Source organism: Heterodontus francisci, chromosome 4 (assembly GCF_036365525.1).
Source record: "Heterodontus francisci isolate sHetFra1 chromosome 4, sHetFra1.hap1, whole genome shotgun sequence".
In the NCBI taxonomy this organism is placed as follows: Eukaryota; Metazoa; Chordata; class Chondrichthyes; order Heterodontiformes; family Heterodontidae; genus Heterodontus; species Heterodontus francisci.
In genome coordinates, this window is record NC_090374.1 from 137,253,814 (window position 1) to 137,275,189 (window position 21,376).

The 21,376-nt window shown below is 44.4% G+C and overlaps 1 protein-coding gene across 1 annotated transcript in view; it reads right to left on the minus strand.

Annotated features, from left to right (window-relative positions):
• The window catches only part of LOC137369264 (histone-arginine methyltransferase CARM1-like), a 110,946-nt gene that overhangs the window by 45,015 nt on the left and 44,555 nt on the right, over positions 1-21,376 (minus strand). The window contains exons 4-5 of the mRNA XM_068030213.1: positions 19,598-19,702; positions 18,122-18,232 (exon numbers count right to left, since the gene is read on the minus strand). Of these exons, the coding sequence (XP_067886314.1) occupies positions 18,122-18,232; positions 19,598-19,702 (216 nt within the window). The remainder of the gene's footprint in view (positions 1-18,121; positions 18,233-19,597; positions 19,703-21,376) is intronic.

Sequence of the window (21,376 nt, forward strand, 5' to 3'; positions counted from 1 at the left end):
GGGCAAAAATCCTGCCCCAGGTAGCTGCCAATTGGTTGATGCACAAGTGCATCCTGGGCTTGACTCAGTAGCATTTTTTTTCCCACACTGCCCACTTGCCCTGGGGAGTGTACAGGTCCTTTGGTTCTCCTGCTAACAGCAGAAATCCTGGTGGGGGTACGAGACCATGTCTTGTCAGTTGATTGCCCAAGCACCAGCATGCAACACTAATATAGTGCTTTGAGTACAGGGTTTGATTTCCACCAATTATCTCCTACAGTATTCAGTATTGCATAATAATGTGTGAACCATAACTAACAAGTGATTACCACATAGGCATTAAGTTTTTGGCTCATGCCAAGCACAATTAGATCCATTTTTGACATTTGTATACCTTTTGAACATTAATCGAATCTAATCAGAACATGATTTATGTTAAAACAAAGTCCTGTTTTTTGAACAGATGGCATTCCTCTGTCTTTGTTTAAAGATGTTTTCCAAGCTGTGCTTGAGTTGGGTAAGGTTTTGGTTATTTTACTTCAGTGATCCAATGCTAAAAAGACTCTCCTGTGCAGTGAAATCCACACTCCTATGTGACTGCAATGATTTCCTGTTTATTCAAGTGCTCTGCACAATTTTTGTTTTGCCCTTGTTCTGGATTACTTAGCTCTTTCATTAATGGAATGAGTCATATTCCCAATTCATTCAAGCAGTACTTTTCCAAAAATATGCAGATAAAGGGATCAGAAAGTAAATACAGGCTGACAGTGTCTAGTAGACGGGTAAGAACTGATCTCAGCGAGACCTTTATCTTGTGTTTGCTGAGATATATCAAACTTTAACAACTATTTGGAAGTTTTCTTTGTAATTCAAGCGAAGCCGCTGCTAAATTTTCAGAACTCTGAAAACTCATGGAGCAAATCCCTCATGTTGAAAATCTTACTGAAAAAGACAGCACACAGCACGAAAAAGCCCTATTTTGTACTGCTTTTGACTTTATTTTGCTAAAAGCATTAACTGTAAAAATGTCACCCTCTAATAAGGCAACTAAAAACCTATCTACAGGCAGCTTGTTTGTGAACTAGCTTGAATCCAGTCAATGAAATATGTCAGGCAAACCCCCAACTGCCAAGAATAAGGAAAATTAATTTCGCCACATGAACATTGATTTTAAACTGCTGATGGTGAAGAAAGAACTTGCTTTAAAAAACAATTGGAAACTTTGGCTGGAGAGAGACATTAGCATATCCACAGATAGTACTTCAAAGAACAAAGGGGCTATTCCCTACTTCAATTTAATCCACAATGGACTTTTGATTACCAGACGTTAAAGCATTCCAGGTTAACTACTAAGATGGCCGAATACACAAACAGATGTGGTCGGGCCAGTTTGGCCACATGACTGACTGTCTGTTGGAGCTTTTTGAATTTGAGCTTCCAACAAAGAATTTGAAATGAGAAGGCTGATAGCTCCTGAACTGAGAACACCTCTCTCCTGTCTGCTCTCATCTGCTCTCACCAGCATCGGAAACCATTGAAGACACATGAACACCAAGAGAGAAGAGTCACCTACAGTGAACAAGGTTTAAGAAGAATACTGGGCCCCAACGAAAAGTAAGAGTTGTCTACAATCAAGGACTCTACGGCGAGCTGGAACCACAGAAACAGTAACAAGAAACCCCCTTTAGAGACTGCCTCAAACCTCTCCATTTTATTTTTCTTCTGCTCTTTTCTGTCCCTATTTGCATGAGTGTATCGCATGCGCATGCGAGCATGGGCGCGTCGTATATCCGTAGGCGTTAACCGATTAGAGTTTAAGGTTTAATAAATTTCACTTTTCGTCTTTAAACCTAAGGCGGCCTTTTTGTGCCCATTTCTTTGCCTTACAATTGGAAAGCTGTGAACAAGGATTCACAAAGGGGGAGCTCAAAACATAGTGTGTTTAAAATTAAACCCTGTTACAATAAGACCAGGTGAAGACAGTAAAAGACCCCTAGACACCTTTCTTGCCTGGTCCTAACAAATAGGATAAATCATTATTTACTCACGCCTGTTTTTTTACATGTACTGGTTCTGTGATTTCCCAACATCTGGTCTTCATAAAGCCAGAGCATGCCACCTACTCTCTGGGGAAATTAAACAAATCTGAGAACTCAATATGTGCCTCGGAATAAAAAAAAGCCAATTTACATTATTTATTTATATTGGATTGACACCCTGAAGAAAGTCAATGAATTCTGGATAGAATGAAATCCTAACCCTGGAAGTAGCTTGTACATTTACTATGTAACTATTGTAAAAGTGCAGGCTGCACTGTGATTCGATGTAGCCAATAATGCATTGCAGGAAATGCGAGGAAGGGAGGTGCCCAAGTCCCATCCAACAGCTTAGATTTCTGCACAGAATTTGGTTGGGAACATTTGGCAGAGGATTGTGCTAGTGAGCAGCTTATTGAAATTTACTACTGCATAAATGTTAAATTTATCTGTATCTAGTATCACTGCAGAAATTATAATTAAAAACATTATTGTGTTCTCTGCAGGTAAACAAGGCGATAATCATATATGTCCTTTATCCTCTATTTCAATAACATAGTATTCAAACTTTTCAAAACTAGTAATCTAAAAGTAGCTGTGTTGGAAGATATTAGTTCTCTGCTGTGTTCATATTGTTTACTCTTCTAATTACATTTTTTGTCTTGCAGTAATCTTTCGTATTTTCTTGTTTGTTGCCTTTCTCTGTGCGGTCTTATTTTTTTGTTTTTCTTGTTCTTTGTTTCTTTCCTTTCAGATGGGATGTGATTGGCTTCATGATAGGGTATTGTAGGTTGGATTTAATGTCAGAGCAAGTCTGAGGAAAATGTGATTTGTAGGCATTAATGGTTGTATTTATATTGCGTTCTGTTTTAGTAGCTCTTTCTCCTGATGTCATCAACTCACATCCCTACCTTTTCCTCATCTGCTTTAGCCAAATTTATTGTCCCATCTGCATCCCTTCCCCTGTCATCCTCCCATTACATATTAGGTCTCTCTTTACTTCCATCCTTAGTGATCTGTAGTTGTTGAATCAATCTAGTGCTGTAACAGAAGTAGCAATGGCTTTACATTTGATATTGGTGTTTGGCTTTCGAACGACGTTAGAAAGGTGAGTATGTGGTGGCAGGTAGAGAAGGTGAGGGAGATCATACTCTTCATAAATGTGTTTAATGGAGCTTTAATTCTTCACCCAGAGGATAATGTATTCCTTCAACAACAGATGGAAGCTCAGTTCTGTAGAAATAGCAGACCGAGATGTGAGTTCAGGTCACTAAAATAGGGCAGGAAAAAACTTGGAAACTTCAGAATGGCTGTGAGTGGGAAGAAACAGCAGTGTGGCTTCGAAAAATGGTATTGAGAGATCAGATGAAAGAAAAAGAAATAAAGATCTGCATTTATATAGCATCTTTCATGGCCTCTGGACATCCCAAAGCTCTTTACAGCCACTGAAGTACTTTTGAAGTGTAGTCACTGGTGTAATATAGGAAATGTGGCAGCCAATTTAGGCATAGTAAGGTCTCAAAAATAGCAATGTGATAATGATCAGATTTACAGATGCTCGTTGAGGGATAAATATTGGCCACGAGACCAGGGAGAACCTCCCTGCTCTTCTTTGAAACAGTGCCATTGGATCGCTTACATCCGTCCATCTGAGAGGACAGACATTTAACGTTTCATCCAAAAGTCGGCACTCCGAACAGTGCAGCACTCTGTCAGTACTGCACTGCAGCATCAGCCTAGATTTTTTTGCTCAACTCTCTGGAATGGAACCTTCAACCTTCTGACTCAGAAGTGAGAGTGCTTCCCACTGAGCCAGAGTGAAAACAGCGAAAGGCAGGATAAAGGTTTGCAGCACATATAGATTGGGAGTACAGGAGCAGGGCCTAGGAACAGATTACCAGGACGGGCTTGGAGGTAGGAAAAGGCTTAAAGTGCACATAAATGGCTGTGAGCAAGAGTGGGGCTTTGTAAGATGGAAGTGGGACCTTGGAGAAGATCACCAGTGCAAAGCAGCAAAAGGTTTGGAAGCAGGAGCTAAGCTTCACAGTACAGAAGCAGGGCCTTGGTGAACTAAATAGTGATAGGAAATATCCCTAGGATGAAGCCTAAACTTGCCTGCTAAAGAGGAGGGAGGAGGGAGGCTAGAGGTGGGAAGAAAGAGTTGTAAGAGGTGGAGGAGGCTGACAACGCCCAAAATGAAGTGCAACTGCAGCACTTAGTACTGGGAAACCTGTATTCAGAACTTGATAGATGAATGTGAACATAGGATATTTTTATTATAAATGTTGACAATAGAGATACCACAGCTAAAAGAGTTGAATTATGAAGACAGGTTGCAGATGGGGTGATTAATTGAGAGTTTCAGATAATTAAATAAGTTGATAGGGTAGATAGATAGAAACTATTTCCTCTGGGGTCCAGAACAAGAGGGCATAACCTTTAAATTAGAGCTAGGCCGTTTAGGATGTCAGAAAGCAGTATAAAGGGTTATGGAACAAAGATGGGTAAATGCAGTTGAGTTCAGATTAGCCATGATCTAACTGAATGGCAAAACAGGCTCAATGGGCTGACTCCTTTTCCATTCTGAAGAGCTTTACTCAAAAATTCTGGCACAGGAAGCAAGACTACTGTGTAACAAGAAGTGTATGCCATACAGCCATACACAAAATTTCTAATATCTTATTATTTCATTTACTGATGTCCATGGAGTCTAAACCAAGAGTTAGACTTTCATTTGTCAAAGTCATACATTTTGTCCTCATTTTTATATTTCCATGATAAATTTGGACATAGGAATCAGCTGCCTATGCAATCTTGTCACAATGTAATTGTACTCTTTTTCATGTAGTGGTGCTGCAGTTCCTCTCCTGTGAAGAGGATATAATTAGTTTTACACGTTTACATTATAAATCTGGATATAGGAACTTGTAATGGAAAAAGCTGACAGGAGTTACATGTAGTCATAAGGGCCTAGATATTACCCACCACCCTATTCCCCAAGATGGGCAGGAGAGGTTGGGGGTAAAAGAGTTAAATAGGGGAATGCAACCACAACTCACCGCACATGCCGGTGGATATTGAGGCATACAAGTGTTCCACCATGGAGAGGCAGGGCACTTAATTAACATCTTTGAATTGGGCTTCCACTGAAAATGTTATATTTCTGAAAGAAGCATAAAACCTATTTATAAAACCAGCCACTCGTTAGCCATACCTAGAGGTTTCTGCTTTATAGACCAGCCTCTGCTTTTCCCTCAGTCTAACACAGTACTGGACACTCAGGATGAGTTTTAGAGTCAAGATCTCTGTGAATGACCAGTTTTACCATGAATAACCAACATGTTCCGCTCCTTTAAAGTCAATCCTAATTTTCTGATTGGACAGGTAACTAATTTTCCCCCTCACATGCAGTCCTCCGACGGTAACCAAGATGAGAACCAGGGATAAAAAATCTCACGAAGTTGCCATTATGGTTCACTGCATCCACAAGGCTATTAAACAGGCAAATCCCTACTGTGATGAAAAAGAGTTCAGCCACAATTCAAATCACAAAAAAGTCGACAGGGGAAATATTAACTCAGCCCGCTCTGCGAAACTGGACAGGCAGGAAGTTAAAAGTTCCCCGTGCAACTCCCCTGCCGACATTCCCAACAGATTCACGATCTGTCATTTTAGCCTGCTCTCCTAAGCAGGTGTCAAGCCACCAATGGGGTCCTTCCTTAAACATGCAAATTGGTCTTTGATGGCATCATTGGGACCCAATTGCTATTTTAACCAGTGGTCTACACAAAGAAGTGTTGTGCACCTGAATAAGAACTGAGTACGTTTGATTAAAATATCATTTCATTTATAGAAAGTATCATGTATACATAGATAACTACTGATATTGATACTAAACAAGTACAAATGCCAGATGAGTTTGCTTGAAAACCTAAAAGCCTGCAGAGTGCTCGTGCCGCCTGTCTCATCAAAAGTTGCAAATGGAGAGCCGGGTGTTTTGTTTCTCTGTGAAGGGATTTTAAATCAGGGACTGCAGAAACTTAAAATTTTTTTTTGATATCTTCACCTTAACATTGCAAATTAACTTTTGTTTGTTTTACAATTTTACATCTGCATTTTGGGTGGTAGAAGTTTGAAACTCACTTCCATGGGCAACTGATGCTAAAACAGTTGTAGATTTTAAATCGGAGATTGATAGATTTTTGTTAACCAAATGTATCAAGGGATAGAGGACAAAGGCAGGTATAGGAGTTAGGTTGCAGATCAGCTGTGATGGAACAGGCTCGAGGGGCCAAATGGCCTACTCCTGCTCCTAGGTGCTAGGTAAACCAAAATTGACTCAGTAACCTGATCTAAGTGTAATGCAAAGGGAAGACATAAATATGGTTGAAACGAGCACAGCAGGATCAGAAAGGATACTGGAATGATGCGGCTGAGGAAGATTGAAGGCCTTTCCTTTTTGTTGGATTTTTTTTTGAGAGATACAGCACTGAAAGAGGCCATCCAGCCCACTGAGTCTGTGCCGACCATCAACCACCCATTTATACTAATCCTACACTAATTCTATATTCCTACCACATCCCCACCTGTCCCTATATTTCCCTACCACCTACCTATACTAGGGGCAATTGCTAATGGCCAATTTACCTATCAACCTGCAAGTCTTTGGCATGTGGGAGGAAACCCACGCAGACACAGGGAGAACTTGCAAACTCCACACAGGCAGTACCCAGAATTGAACCCGGGTTGTTGGAGCTGTGAGGCTGCGGTGCTAACCACTGCGCCGCCCAGTAGCAGCAGCAGCAGCAGCAGCAGCAACAAGCCAGGAACTCTCAGCAACAAACCTCACTGCAACACCAATCATCATCGTTTGAAATATGCACTTGATCAGAGGTACATGTTCTAAAGGATTGCAAGCTGCTGCTGAGCAAATGAACAGTATTGATGCTGGCCCTCCTTATTGATTCACTTTGAGATTCAGACTTCAAGGGAGCATCTATGCAACCCAGAATATTTCAGGGTGTCTGATGCAAAGCTGGATTCAATATTACAATATTTCATGAGCACAAAAGTGTGCACTAATCATGTGCCTCTTTACAGGACATGTTATAAACTTGATTTGGACATGGTCATGAAGGAAGGGTTCACTTATTTGCTGGTTGCCACTGAACAGCAGGCAACAAGAGACATACACTGAATCCATCAAGGTGTTGTGGTCTACCCTCCATGATGATTCAATGGCCAGCTTCCATCCACTGAGAGATAAGAATCTAGAAAGGCTTGAGTGTAGGATTCAGTACCTCCAGATTTAGAGTTCATTGTTTGTGCTTTGGAGTTGACTTCATAAATAGAGGCGTTGGCCAGAATTTTATGCGCACCACCCCCCCCCCCCACTCCGAAACGAGCGGGCTGGTGGTTGGAGGGGAAATTGAGTGGGAGGTGGGGGAGGGGGGGGGATGAGGGCTGTTCTCGACCCCCTCCCGCCCCTGTTGCAAATTTACGTAGGGCAACAGTGGCAAGAAACAGCCTGCCCGCCCCAGGCCGATTAAGACCCTCAAGTGGCCAATTAACTGGCACTTAACGGCCTCTGCCCACCGCCACGGGTATATTACTGTTGGCTAGCGGGCGGCTGAGGCCTCAAGAGGCCCGTCAGGTGAAACCAGGCAGCCTTCTTGCGGGCTGGGGTGGGCTCTCCTGATTGGACACACTGTGCCCCTGGGCGGGCCGCCCCCAAAGCCCCAACGGCCCCCAACGCACAACACTCCCCCCGCACCCCCTAACCAACCCCCCTTTCACTTGCCGGGTCCCGACCAATTGTCCCTGGTGAGACCCTAAAACTTACCTTAATTCCAGATTGTCCTTCCTCTTCCTCTGAGAGCTGGGTGTAGTCCCAGTAGTGGCCACCGCTCTTGGTGGCACTGCTGGGACTAAGAGCTGCCAGCCCACTGATTGGCCAGCAGCTCCATTAGGCAGGACTTCCTTCCTCAAGGAGGTGAAGTCCCGCCCAAGAGCAATTAAAGGCCCGGGCAGCATAAAATCCTGGTCTGGCTCCCCAGGCTCGGTGGAGGCGCACTCGCCACCGACTTTTCAGCCAGTGGACCGCCCCTCCCGCCCAACAAAAAATTCTGGCCAACGAGTACAAAAGCAGGGAAGTTATGCTGAACCTTCAGAAAGCTCTGATTAGGCTCCAACTACAGAGGAGATTTACCAGAATGGTTCCAGGGACGGGGAGTTTTATGGGGAGGCGGTGGCGTAGTGGTAACCCAGAGTTCTGGGGATATGAATTCAAATTCCACCACAGGCAGATGGTGAAATTTGAATTCAATTAGTCTGTAATTAAAAAGCAAGCCTGATGATGGCCATGAAACCATTGTCGATTGTTGTAAAAACCCATCTGGATCACTAATGACCCTGAGGGAAGGAAATCTGCCGTCCTTACCTGAACTGGCCAGCATGTGACTCCAGATCCACAGTAATGTGGTTAACTCTTAAATGCCCTCTGAAATGGCCTAGCAAGCCACTCAGTTGTATCAAACTGCTACAAAGTCAGAAAAGGAAGGAAACCGGATGGACCACCCGACATCGACCTAGGTGCTGGATGCGACAACACAAACTCAGCCCTGTCGACCCTGAAAAGTCCTCCTTACTAAATTGTGAGAGCTGTCCCACAGACTAGTCAAGTAACAAGCCTGACATAGTGGTACTTATGGAATCATACCTTGCAGACAATGTCCCATATACCACTATCACCATCCCTGGGTATTTCCTGTCCCACCAACAGGCCAGAGGTACAGTGGTATACAGTCGGGAGGGAGTTGCCCTGGGAGGCCTCATCATTGACTCCAGATCCCTCATCCGAAGTCTCATGGCATCAGGTCAAACATGGGCTAGGAAACCTCCTGCTGATTACCACCAACCGCCTGCCCCTGAGCTGATGAATCAGTACTTCTCCATGTTGAACATCAATTGGAAGAAGCACTAAGGGTAGCAAGGGCACAGAATGTACTCTGGGTGGGGGACTTCAATGTCCATCACCAAGAGTGGCTCAGCAGCACCACTCCTGACTGAGTCCTAAAGGACATAGCTGCTAGACTGGGTCTGCAGCTGGTAGTGAGGGAACCAACAAGAGGGAAAAACATACTTGACCTCGCCCTCACCAATCTCACTGTTGCAGATGCATCTGTCCATGACAGTAGTGGGAGGAATGACCACCGTACAATCCTTGTGGAGTTAGAATTCGTCTTCACATTGAGGATACCCTCCATCGTGTTGTGTGGCACTACCACCGTGCTAAATGGGATAGATTTCAAACAGAACTTGCAACTCAAAACTGGGCATCCATGAGGCGATGTGGGCCATCAGGAGCAGCAGAATTGTACTCAACCACAATCTGTAATCTCATAGCCCAGCATATCCCTCACTCTACCATTACCATCAAGCCGGCAGGAACAACCCTGGATCGATGAAGAGTTTATTTTTATTTGTTCATGGGATGTGGCCATCATTGGCTAGGACAGCATTTATTGCCCATCCCTAATTGCCCTGCAGAAGGTGCAGGAGGGCATGCCAGGAGCAGCACCAGGCCTACCTAAAAATGAGCTGTCAGCCTGGTGAAACTACAACACAGGACAACTTGCATGCCAAACAACAGAAGCAGCATGCACTAGACAGAATTAAGCGATCCCACAACCAATGGATCAGACCAAAGCTCTGCAGTCCTGCCACATCCAGTCCTGAACGGTGGTGGACAATTAAACAACTAATAGGAGGAGGAGAATCCACAAATAACCCCATCCTCGATTGGGGAGCCCAGCGCATCAGTGCAAAAGCCAAGGCTGAAGCGTTTGCAACAATCTTCAGTGGATGATCATTCTCGGCCTCCTCCTGAGGTCCCCAGCATCAGAGATGCCAGACTTCAGCCTATCCGATTCACTCCACGTGGTATCAAGAAATGGCTGAAGGTGCAGGATACTGCAAAGGTTATGGGCCCTGACAACATTCTGGCAATAGTACTGAAGATCTGTGCTCCAGAACTTGCCGCGCCCCTAGTCAAGTTGTTCCAGTAGAGCTACAACACTGGCATCTACCCAGCAATATGGAAAATTGCCCAAGTATGTCCTGTGCACAAAAAGCAGGGCAAGTCCAACCCGGCCCATTACCATCCCATCAATCCACTCTCAATCATCAGCAAAGTGATGGAAGTGCTATCAAGCGGCACTGACTCATTAAAGCCTGCTCACTGACGCCCAGTTTGGGTTCCGCCAGGGCCACTCAGCTCCTGACCTCATTCCAGCTTCGGTTCAAACATGGACAAAAGAGCTGAACTCCAGAGTTGGGGTGTGAGTGACTGCCCTTGACATCAAGGCAGCGATTGACCGAGTATGGCATCAAGGAGCCCTAGCAAAACTGGAGTCAATGGGAATCGTGGGAAAACTCTCCACTGGTTGAAGTCATACCTAGCACAAAGGAAGGTAGTTCTGGTTGTTTGAGGTCAATCATCTCAGTCCCAGGACATCACTGCAGGAGTTCTTCAAGGTAGTGCCCTCGGCCCAATCATCTTCATCTGCTTCATCAATGGCCTTCCCTCCATCATAAGGTCAGAAGTAGGGATGTTCGCTGATGGTTCAGCACCATTTGTGACATCTCAGATACTGAAGCAGCCTGTGTCCAGATGCAGCAAGACTTGGACAACATCCAGATTTGGGCTGATAAGTGGCAAGTTACATTCGCGCCACACAAGTGCCAGGCAATGACCATCTCCAACAAGAGAGAATCTAACCATCTACCCTTGACATTCAACAGCATTACCATCACTGAATCCCCCACTATCAGCATCCTGGGCTTCATCATTAACCAGAAACTGAACTGGACCAGCCACATAAATGCCGTGGCTACAACAGCAGGTCAGAGGCTGGGAATTCTGTGGTGAGTAACTCACCTCCTGTCTCACCGATGCCTGTCAACTATCTACAAGGCACAAGTCAGGAGTGTGATGGTATACCCTCCACTTGCCTGGATGGGTGCAGCTCCAACAACATTCCAGAAGCTCAACACCATCCAGGACAAAGCAGCCCACGTGATTGGCACCCCATCCACCACAGATGCACAGTGGCAACAGTGTGTACCATCTACTAGATGCACTGCAACAACTCACCAAGGCTACTTTGATAGTGCTTTCCAAACCCATGACCTCTACCACCTAGAAGGGCAAGGGCAGCAGATGCATGGGAACACCACGACCTGCAAATCCCCCTCCAAGTCACACACCATCCTGACTTGGAACTATATTGCCGTTGCTTCATTGTCGTGGGGTCAAAATCCTGGAACTCCCTTCCTAACAGCACTGTGGGTGTACCTACACCCCAAGTTCTGCAACAGTTCAAGAAGGCAGCTCACCACCACATTCTCAAGGGCAATTAGAGATGGGCAATAAATGCTGGCCTAACCAGCGACACCCACATCCCACGAACAAATAAAAAATAAGTTCCATGGTGAGGTTGGAAAAGCTGGCGTTGAGGGGAGATTTAAAGAAGTGCACAAGATTATGACAGCCGTAGAGAAATTAGACAAGGAAAAACTGTATCCATTATCTACTGGTACAAGGACTAGAGGACACAGATAGAGGGAGTGCAGCAAAGGTTTACCAGACTGATTCCTAGGATGGCGGGACTGACGTATGAGGAGAGATTGAGTCGGTTAGCATTATATTCGCTGGAGTTCAAAAGAGTGAGGGGGGGATCTCGTGGAAACCTATAAAATTCTAACAGGACTTGACAGGGTGGATGCAAGAAGGATGTTCCCGATGGTGGGGGAGTCCAGAACCAGGGGTCATAGTCTAGGGATAAGGGGTAAATCTTTCAGGACTGAGATGGGCGGCACAGTGGTGCAGTGGTTAGCACCGCAGCCTCACAGCTCCAGGGACCTGGGTTCGATTCTGGGTACTGCCTGTGCGGAGTTTGCAAGTTCTCCCTGTGTCTGCGTGGGTTTTCGCCGGGTGCTCCGGTTTCCTCCCACTTCCAGAAGACTTGCAGGTGATAGGTAAATTGGCCGTTGTAAATTGCCCCTAGTATAGGTAGGTGATAGGGAATATGGGATTACTGTAGGGTTAACATAAATGGGTGGTTCTTGGTCGGCACAGACTCGGTGGGCCGAAGGGCCTGTTTCAGTGCTGTATCTCTAAATAAAAAATAAAATAAAATAAATAAAATGAGGAGAAATTACTTCACCCAAAGAGTGGTGAGCCTGTGGAATTCGCTACCACAGAAAGCAGTTGAGGCCAAAACATTGTATGTTTTCAAGAAGGAGTTAGATACAGCTCTTGGGTTTAAAGGGACAGGTTAGTGAGTTAGATGATCAGCCATGATCATAATGAGTGGTGGAGCAGGCTCAAAGGGCTGAATGGCCTACTCCTGCTCCTATTTTCTATGTTTCGAGCAAAAGATGAAGAACATTTTTACGCAGGTAATGGTCTGGAACTCGCTGCCCACCAGTGTGGTGGAAATGAAGACAATGACTTCAAAAGGAGATTGGATGGCCACTTGAAGGAAATAAAACTTGCAGAGCTACAGGGATCAAGCGGGGGAGTGGGATAGCTACATGAAGAGCCAGCATGGACACAATGAGCCAAATGACATCTTCTGTGCTGTAAATGACGCAGGAAAATATGATAGAAGCTGTCATGCTAGGCCACCACCTGCCAAGAATGAGGCACATTAATTTTGTCATAAACATTGATTTTAAACTGTTACTGGAGTGAAGAAAGGATTTGTTAAACAGATCAGCAGTGGCTGGAAAAGATATTTGCATATTAACAGATCGTACTTGGAAGGGCAAAGGGCCATTCCCTGACACATTCAACCCACAATGGACCTTGACCACCAGGTATTGTGTGTAAGAAGAGTATTCCAGAGACAATCCAAGAGGTATTCACACCAGTTAGTCCCATGACTAACCTGCCTGGCAACCTGGGTTTTTCTGAATTGTACGAACAGTTTGAACTGAGAATGTCTGTTTGCTCCTAGACTGAGAAGATCTCTCCTCTCTGCTCCCAGCTCTTTCTCACAAGCTTCTGAATCCACTGAAAACATATGAACCCCAAGAGAGAAAAGTCTCCGACAGCGAACAAGATTTAAGAAGAATACTGGGCCCCAACGAAAAGCAAGATCTACCTACAATCAATAACTTTACAGTGAACTTGAAGAACCGTAACAAAAACTCTTCAGATATTGCCTCAAACATTTCCAATTTTTTCTTCTGCTCTTTTCTGTCTCTATTGGCATGTGTGTATTGTGTATGCATGCTAGCGTGGGCGCGTCGTGTATCTATAGGCGTTAACTGAATTAGAGTTTAAGTTTAAGGAATTTCAACTTTTCTTCTTTAAACTTAAGAAAGCCTGTTTGTGCTGGTTTCTTTGCCTTATAATTGGAAAGTGGTGAACAAGGATTCACCAAGGGGGAGCTACAAACACAGTGCATTTAAACTTAAACCCTGTTACAGTAAGACCAGGTGAAGGCTGAAAGGGAACCCTAGTCTCTTTCTCAGCTAAAATTTAGGTGCTAGCATCTGGAATTTTACCCACAGACAAATGAGAGAAATTGGAAGTGGGAAGTCAAATTGTTCCCAAAGAAGACCAAGATTTCAATACAGGTTTTCTTGTGGTTGTATGTGCTTGAAGACTAACATGTCTGCAACTGAAGCTAGTAGCTTCCCAAGCCAGGGTGAAGTAACTTGGGATAAGTTAAAAGCACTGTCTATGGAAGAGTTGAGAAAAATAGCTGAATAGTGTGGGATCACTGTACATGGAAAGGTTAGAAAGTCTGAACTCCTAAGGCTAGTGGCCAACCATTTTTCCCTTGAATCTGAAGCAGAATCAGGGTTAGAAGCAGACCCAGACAGGGTACTGCTAGCAAAGATACAACTGGAACAGAGGAAACTTGAATTAGAGAAGAGGGAGAAAGAGAGCCTTCCAGAAGGAACGTGAAGAAAAAGAGAGAGAGAAAGAGAGAGAGAGAGAGAGAAAGAATATTCCGGAAGGAATGTGAAGAAAGAGCGTTGAAGTGGCTTGAGTTAACTAGGGGTCGACAGTGTAACCCCAATGAAAGCATGGCCAATAAGGAGGAGCATAATTCAGGGCTGGGTACAAAATTGTTAAAACTCGCTCAACTAATTCTAAAATTCAATGAGGAGGATGTAGAAGTTTTTTGTGCCCTTTGAGAAATGGCAAGGCAGCTAAAATGGCCAGCTGAGACCTGACCACTTTTACTGCAAAAAGGAAGCTAACGGGAAAAGCCCATGAGTTTCATTCCCTGTTGCCAGATTAGAGTTCATCAAATTATGAACCGACCAAAAATACTATCCTCGGGGCATATGACTTAGTACCCGAAGCCTATCGCCAGAAGTTTAGAACCCTCAAGAAGCAAGCCAATCAAATTTATCTGGAGTTTGAAAGAAGTAAGCAGCTGGCTTTTGACCAGTGGCTGAAGGCTCTTAAAGTACAGCTCAGCTATGAGAATCTCAGAGAAGTAATTCTGTTAGAGGAATTTAAACACTCTCTCCCACTCTCCATAAAGACCAAGTAGAGGAGCAGTGGGTTCAGAGAGCCCGGCAAATGGCAGTTCTGGCCGATGAGTTTGCTGTAATTTACTCAGCAATGACCACCTTTGGCAAACGTGAGAAGCAGAATGCAGACCGGTTTCAATCTCACTTTGAAGAGCTGGAACCTGTCATAGTCGCTAAGCGCATTGCACTGTTGAACTACAAGAAAGCCCCCAGCGAGTTAACATCCGTAGCACTTATAGTAGCCAGAAGCGCCGCACAAAGGGTGGCACAGTGGCGCAGTGGTTAGCACCGCAGCCTCACAGCTCCAGGGATCTGGGTTCGATTCTGGGTACTGCCTGTGTGGAGTTTGCAAGTTCTCCCTGTGACTGTGTGGGTTTTTGCCGGGTGCTCCGGTTTCCTCCACAGCCAAAGACTTGCAGGTTGCTAGGTAAATTGGCCATTGTAAATTGCCCCTAGTGTAGGTAGGTGGTAGGGAATATGGGATTGCTGCAGGGTTAGTATAAACGGGTGGTTGTAGGTCGGCACAGACTCGGTGGGCCGAAGGGCCTGTTTCAGTGCTGTATCTCTAAATAAAAAATAAAATAAAAAGAACAGCCAGGCGCTGTGCAAATGACTACTGGCAACACCTATGCAGTCGTATTCAGCTGGTTTCTGACACTGGAAACATCAGAGGAATGTATGATGGCATTAAGAGAGCTTTTGGGCCAACCATCAAGAAGATTGCCCCCCTCAAGTCTAAATCAGGGGACACGATCACTGACCAACGCGAGCAAATGGACCGCTGGGTGGAGCACTACCTAGAACTGTACTCCAGGGAGACAGGCAGGCACAAGGCTGGCAAAAGGTTAGACAGGGAAGGGGAAAAAGTGACCAAGAGGGCAAGTTAAAGGAAGTCCGGGAGGAATCCCGGATGAAAATCCCTACTGTCCGGTCAGCCAACCCCGAAAAATGTGAAAAGGTAGACCCCACATCCTCCTAAGTAAATGTAGACATTCGAAGCACCCAACCAGAGTTGCTAACTGCCTTTACAGGAACCTGCAGAGATAAAGAAAGACCTCTAGGGGACAGAGAAAGCATGAAAGTGTTGCCTCACTGAGTCAAAATACCACAGGGGAGTGCTGTAGAGTCTGCACGAATACCTGCAGGCAGAAGTGTCCCAGAGGACAAAGGGCAGAGCAGCAAAGAATCCTCCCTGTAGTCAGAAAAAAGAAAACCACCCATCCCCCTAAAGTCAATAGCCTTTGCATGATTCAGCAAAGCACTGAAGGAGAGTTCAGGATAGACCCGCCCACTACTGGAATTTCTTCACCACTGGCTCTTTCCAGGAATCTGCTGGTGACATCTGCAGGATTTCACAATCTGCTGCCCACAAGTGCAGCTCCCAGGTCACCAATGTCTTGTTTGTTAAGGCCACCACTTATTTCACCTTTTCCATGGATGAGACCAGTCAAATCCAGAGGGCTATCGGCTTCGCTGAAGTGGCTGGATTCCCACAGGCCGAGGCAGTCATTGATTGCACACATATGGAAATCAAGATGCCCTCAGATCATTGCAAGGAATTCCGCTCCCTCAATGTTCACATTGTTTGTGACCACTGGAAGGTGATCATACGTCTGCGCGAGATATGCAGGGTGCTGCCATGATTTATTTATTCTGAGACAGTCACATCTCCTGCAGGTTTTGCTCCTCCATGCAGGTTCAGTGACTGGCTCCTTGGGGACAAGGGCTACCCTCTGAAGACCTGGCTGCTGACTCCTGTGAGGAACCCTGAGCGAGGGGAGAGATATAACAGGACCACCACTGGGGCAATAATAGGACAAGCCATTGAGTTGCTCAAGATGCGCTTCAGATACCCCGATAGATCTCGAGGTGCCCTTCAGTATGCCCCATTAAGAGTCTCCAGATGGCTGTGATCTGCTGGGCCCTGCACAACATTGTGCTGCAGGGTGGAGAGGAGCTGCAGCGAGAGGAGTGTGCAGAAGAATTGGCATCCTCCACCTCCTCAGCCAGATGTAGCCATGGTTCCTGCAGCTGCTCACTTGGCTGCCAGAGAAACCCACAATGGATTCATCCAGGCACGCTTTACCTAATCTGAGTGTGATTCTGCTGCTGTTGATGCCCCACAGTGTTTCACGGATCTGCCAGATCTGTTTTGAATCTATTCCATTTAGCACAGTGGTAGTGGCACACAACACGATGGGCCTAATGGTCTTTATCCTTTGCGTGACACCAGACTACCTTGAACACTTTAATTTGAATAAACATTGGTAATGTAGCTTGTTACTATAAAATAGCTGTTTCTAAATGCATCAGTTTTTCAGTCTTTCTCTATATAGAGGTAATTTAACAATGCTCAGTTCCAGGCATGGAGCCTTACCAGATGGAAGCAGGGGTCAGAGAGAGGGCTGATTCCATGACCCATGTTCCCCTCTCGCAAGACTGTACACAGAAGCCTCACTTTTAATAATATAAACTAAGGGGAGGATTTTTATCCCCTGATGGGGGCGAGAACGGAGGTGGGCCTGTGTGAAAACTTACGCCATCGACTGGTATGCAGGTTCCCTGGCACCATCCTGCTCCCAGGCCATTTCCCGGAAGCAGGATGGAGGCTTGCAAGCAGTGGGTAGCTAACAGAGCTTGTTAAAGGCCTATTGTCAGAGGCTGACTGGAATTTTCCAGACTTCCTGGTATGAGCTGCAGCTACAGGCTACCCCCACACAATGGTGGCATGGCTGCTGAGGGGAATTTTTTTATTTAACAATTTATAAAGTTGGAGAGAGGGTGCCTCCACTTGGGGTGCCCTCTCTCTCATTTACCTCAAAAGGTAGTCCTATTGGCCCTCCAGCTTCGAGAGCTCGCCTGTCATCCTTAATTGGATGGCGAGAGCGCCCTCTGGCCATTAATAGGGCAATTTGGGGAAAATCACAACCAAGTGACTGTTTCCCACACACTGCAGGCTTCTGAACCCAATTTGACCCTGACGTCAGGGTCCTGAAGCCTATGGGGGAAATCCTGCCCTAAAAATATTTGGAATTCTGGAGGTTGTAAGAAATTGGATTTAAATGGCATATCATGCTGTCCTGAGGACATTTCACAATGATTCACATCTAATAAATTACTTCTTAAGTGTAGTCACTATTGTTATGTAGGTAAATGCGACAACACATTTGTGCAGAGCAAGATTCCACAGTCAGCAAATGAAATCATTGTGGTATTTGTTGAAGACAGACGCTGACCGGATTCCTCGTTCATCTTTGCCATTAGTTCCTTTACATCTGTCTGAACAGGCAGATAAGGCTTTTGTCTGATGTTATATACAAAAGATATTTGTTCAAGTCCTGGCATGGGCCTTGATCCCATAGCCTTCTGACTGAGACGCAAGAGGGCTACCAACTGAACCCCAAGCATACGGAAACTTGCATATAGAAAATGGAAAATTCTCTGCTAAAAAAAAAATCTATAAATTCTCTGTAAAACAATCTGTTCAATCTTTGGAAGTTAGTAGTGCATGTATTAATGTTAATCCTGGCAGTGTGTTTGTGCAGTACCTCTGCATACTTTGACATTGAGCTGGCTTCCACAGCATAGACCTTCCTAGCTCCTGCTTGAACTGCGAAGAATGAAAGGATTCCTGACCCACAACCAACATCAAGAACAACCTTTAAATAAAAAAACACACAACAATCAGACTCCACAGTTTCCTGACTGTGTTAAACTTTAATCACGGCAAATGCCTGTGTCCGCATTAAGTTTGCTGAGTAGGCTTTACACAAATTAATGCAATTTGTGAACATGCCCTTTTTTTAGGGGGAGGTAAACTGGCACATTTCATGATAGGTGGGACATAAGTTTCTCTGCACAAGTCTCTGCAACTCTGAGCTCTTGAGCTCATAACACTGGTTAAGGACCGAGTGAAAACTGGGTGTTTCTGCACAGTGAAAGGGAAGTTAATTTCGACAGAAAATTGTGCAAATCCCATATCAGTGGGTATCCTATAGCCAAGCTACATTTACACAATAAATCATGCTGTGCTCATCTCATCCCTGTTCATGAATAGATAAACATGGCTCAGAACAATGTTCTAAATTCAAAATTAAATCTGCTGCATGTGAAAAAAACTGTAAAATATGCTCTCATCCAATGCAACTTTTTATTTAATTAACTGGCATAATTTGGATTTAAAAGCTATGAGAGCACAAACCTTTGAAGTGATATGTTTCCATGGATGTGTGATGAAACTGTATTATGCATTCATTCAGTTTGGTGTCCGGTCCCTTTAACTGGCTTTACAGATACGTGCACATACAGACACAAGGACAATTTGCTGGTTTCAATCCCTACTGCAGTGCAATTTTATAAGTCAAATTAGAAGTTTCTTTCCAGGTTTGCTGTTGGTGAGGCTGATGGTGGCAGATGGTGTGACCTAGATGGATAATTTAGAATGTTTTTAATATAGAAATTAAAAAGTATACTTTTATCATTTTAATAGGTAAGGCTAAACTAATGTGTGAGGGTTTCTAGTAGGTAGGGTTTGTTCTATTAATGTATTAATTTTCTGGTCAGTTCAATGATTTCTAATTGATTGCAATCTGTGGGGACTTCAACAGTACACCTAATGGAAAAGCATAGAATCATTGACAAACTTCTGGGTTTCTGTGTTTAACTACACGTGTGGACTCCAGAAGTTGCTGTCAGTTTCAGAGGAATAATGATGGCGAACGCTGACAGTTTTGTCGTCATTGCAACCACAAAATCTGGGCCATTGCCTCAGCACGATTAAACTCTCAACAAGCTTTTAAAATAAATACGGATTTAAAAATAAATACCATATTTACCTGATGAAACAACATTGCAGAAAATGAAAGTTTTGTCACAGGCTGAATAATTATTTGCTGCAGTTAGCTTGATCATATTTTGAGGAAAAATATAGTTTTGGCCAAACTGAGGGATTAAATGCTAACAGGTATTAATGATCAGGTTAAGCCCTGCCCTGCTCTATCCCACGTCACTTTTTGAGCACTCACCTTATCATTAAAATCAACATGATTCTGGAGTATTGCTCTTTGATAAGTGGCTGTCCTTATGTAGTCCTGCATCATGTTTTGTTGCTGTGATAAACAGCCATAAAACTGAAAGAAAAAAAAGAACACATGGCTTTAGTCAACAGCTGATGAGTCCAATTTCCTGTTTTCAGGCATCTTAGTTTTCTCACTGCTGAGTATTGCCAAAACCTTGATGGTCCACTTAATTCAATGAAGTTTCCCCTTACCCATGGGTTCAGATGTTAGGAATGGTGATCAAACTGACAACACACCCACAGAACAAAAAAGATCCTTTTCAATAAAGTGACAAAACACTTGGTCTGTGTGGGAATGTGGATGAGACAGGTGGAGATGTAACATGCTCAGTTGCCAGGTAGTTCCTCATTTCTTTTTTTCTTGGTGGGGGTGCATTGAGAAGGAAGATGAGTGGGGAGGAGATTTAAGAACCATTGAACATGGTTTCTGGAGATCTTTTTCTGGTAAGAATCTGCCAATTTGGTCTCCGTATTTCGTCGAGAATCAATCACAATTATTTCAATGTTTAATTTTCTTAAAAGTAAATGGGCATTTAAATTTAATTTGTTTAGGCTTCCATTCTCTCCATGGAGTTAAAAAGTTTTAGTTTCAACTTACCTCTCCAAAATCCTTGCAAATGTGTGCCTATCTTTTCAGTAACTCCATGTTCGAATCTCTATAAATCAGTTTTCTGTCCCTGCCACAGCACCAGAATGGCTAAGGTCACAAATGGCATCCTCTATGATGGTGGCCGTGGTGCATTATCCCTCCTCAAACGCCACTCCTACATTGTCTAGCTCCATTGGACTCCCTTTGCTTGATTCCATTCTTATCTATTCAATCGTAGCCAGAGCATCTCCAGCAATGGCTTCTCTTCCCAGCCTCACAGCGATATCTATTCACGGTCCTCTCTTCTTGCTCAGCCACATTGTGTTGGTTGGCGACATCATTTGCAGACACATGTATGCTGACGACATCCAGCTCTATTTTTTGATCTATCTCCTCCTCTCCACTGCCTCTGTGTCATCAAACTGTTAGACCAATATCTGGTGTTGGATTACCTGCAGTTCCCACCATTATTAAAACTGGGAAGAATGAAGGCATCACCTTCACAAACTCCATACCCTTGCTACTGATTCTATCCTTTGCCCAAGCCACTGCCTCAGGCTGATCCAGACGGTTTGCAACCTCATCATCCTATTTAACCCATGCTGAGCATCTGACCCTATAATCTCTCCATCACAAGGATTACTTACTTCCATCTCCATAACATCGCCCACCTCTGCCCACCTGCTGTCCTCTACCCCCAGTAAAACACTACTCCTGTAAGGTATCCCGAAACAAGCCCTGCTCACCAATCAAACTGTTCCTCATTGGCCCGCACTGTCCCCCAGACACCCAACATCTCAAATTTAAAATTTCCATCCTTATGTTTAAGTCTCTTCATGACCTCATGCCATCCTATTTCGTTAGCTTTCTCTGGCCCTAAAATCAGTCCCCCACAAAATCTCCATTCCTCTGACTGGCCTCTAATGCATCCCTTCATTCCACCATTGTGATTGTGATCTGAGCCAACTAGCTCCAAGTCCCTCCCTAAACCCCTCTCCTCTTTTAAGACCCTCCTTAAAACCACCTTGAATAAGCTTTTGGTCACTCCTCTTATCATCTTTGGCTCGGTGTCTGTTTCTTCCTTATGCCTCTGTGAAGCACCTTAGGATGATCTTCTGCTCTTAAGTTGCACTGTAA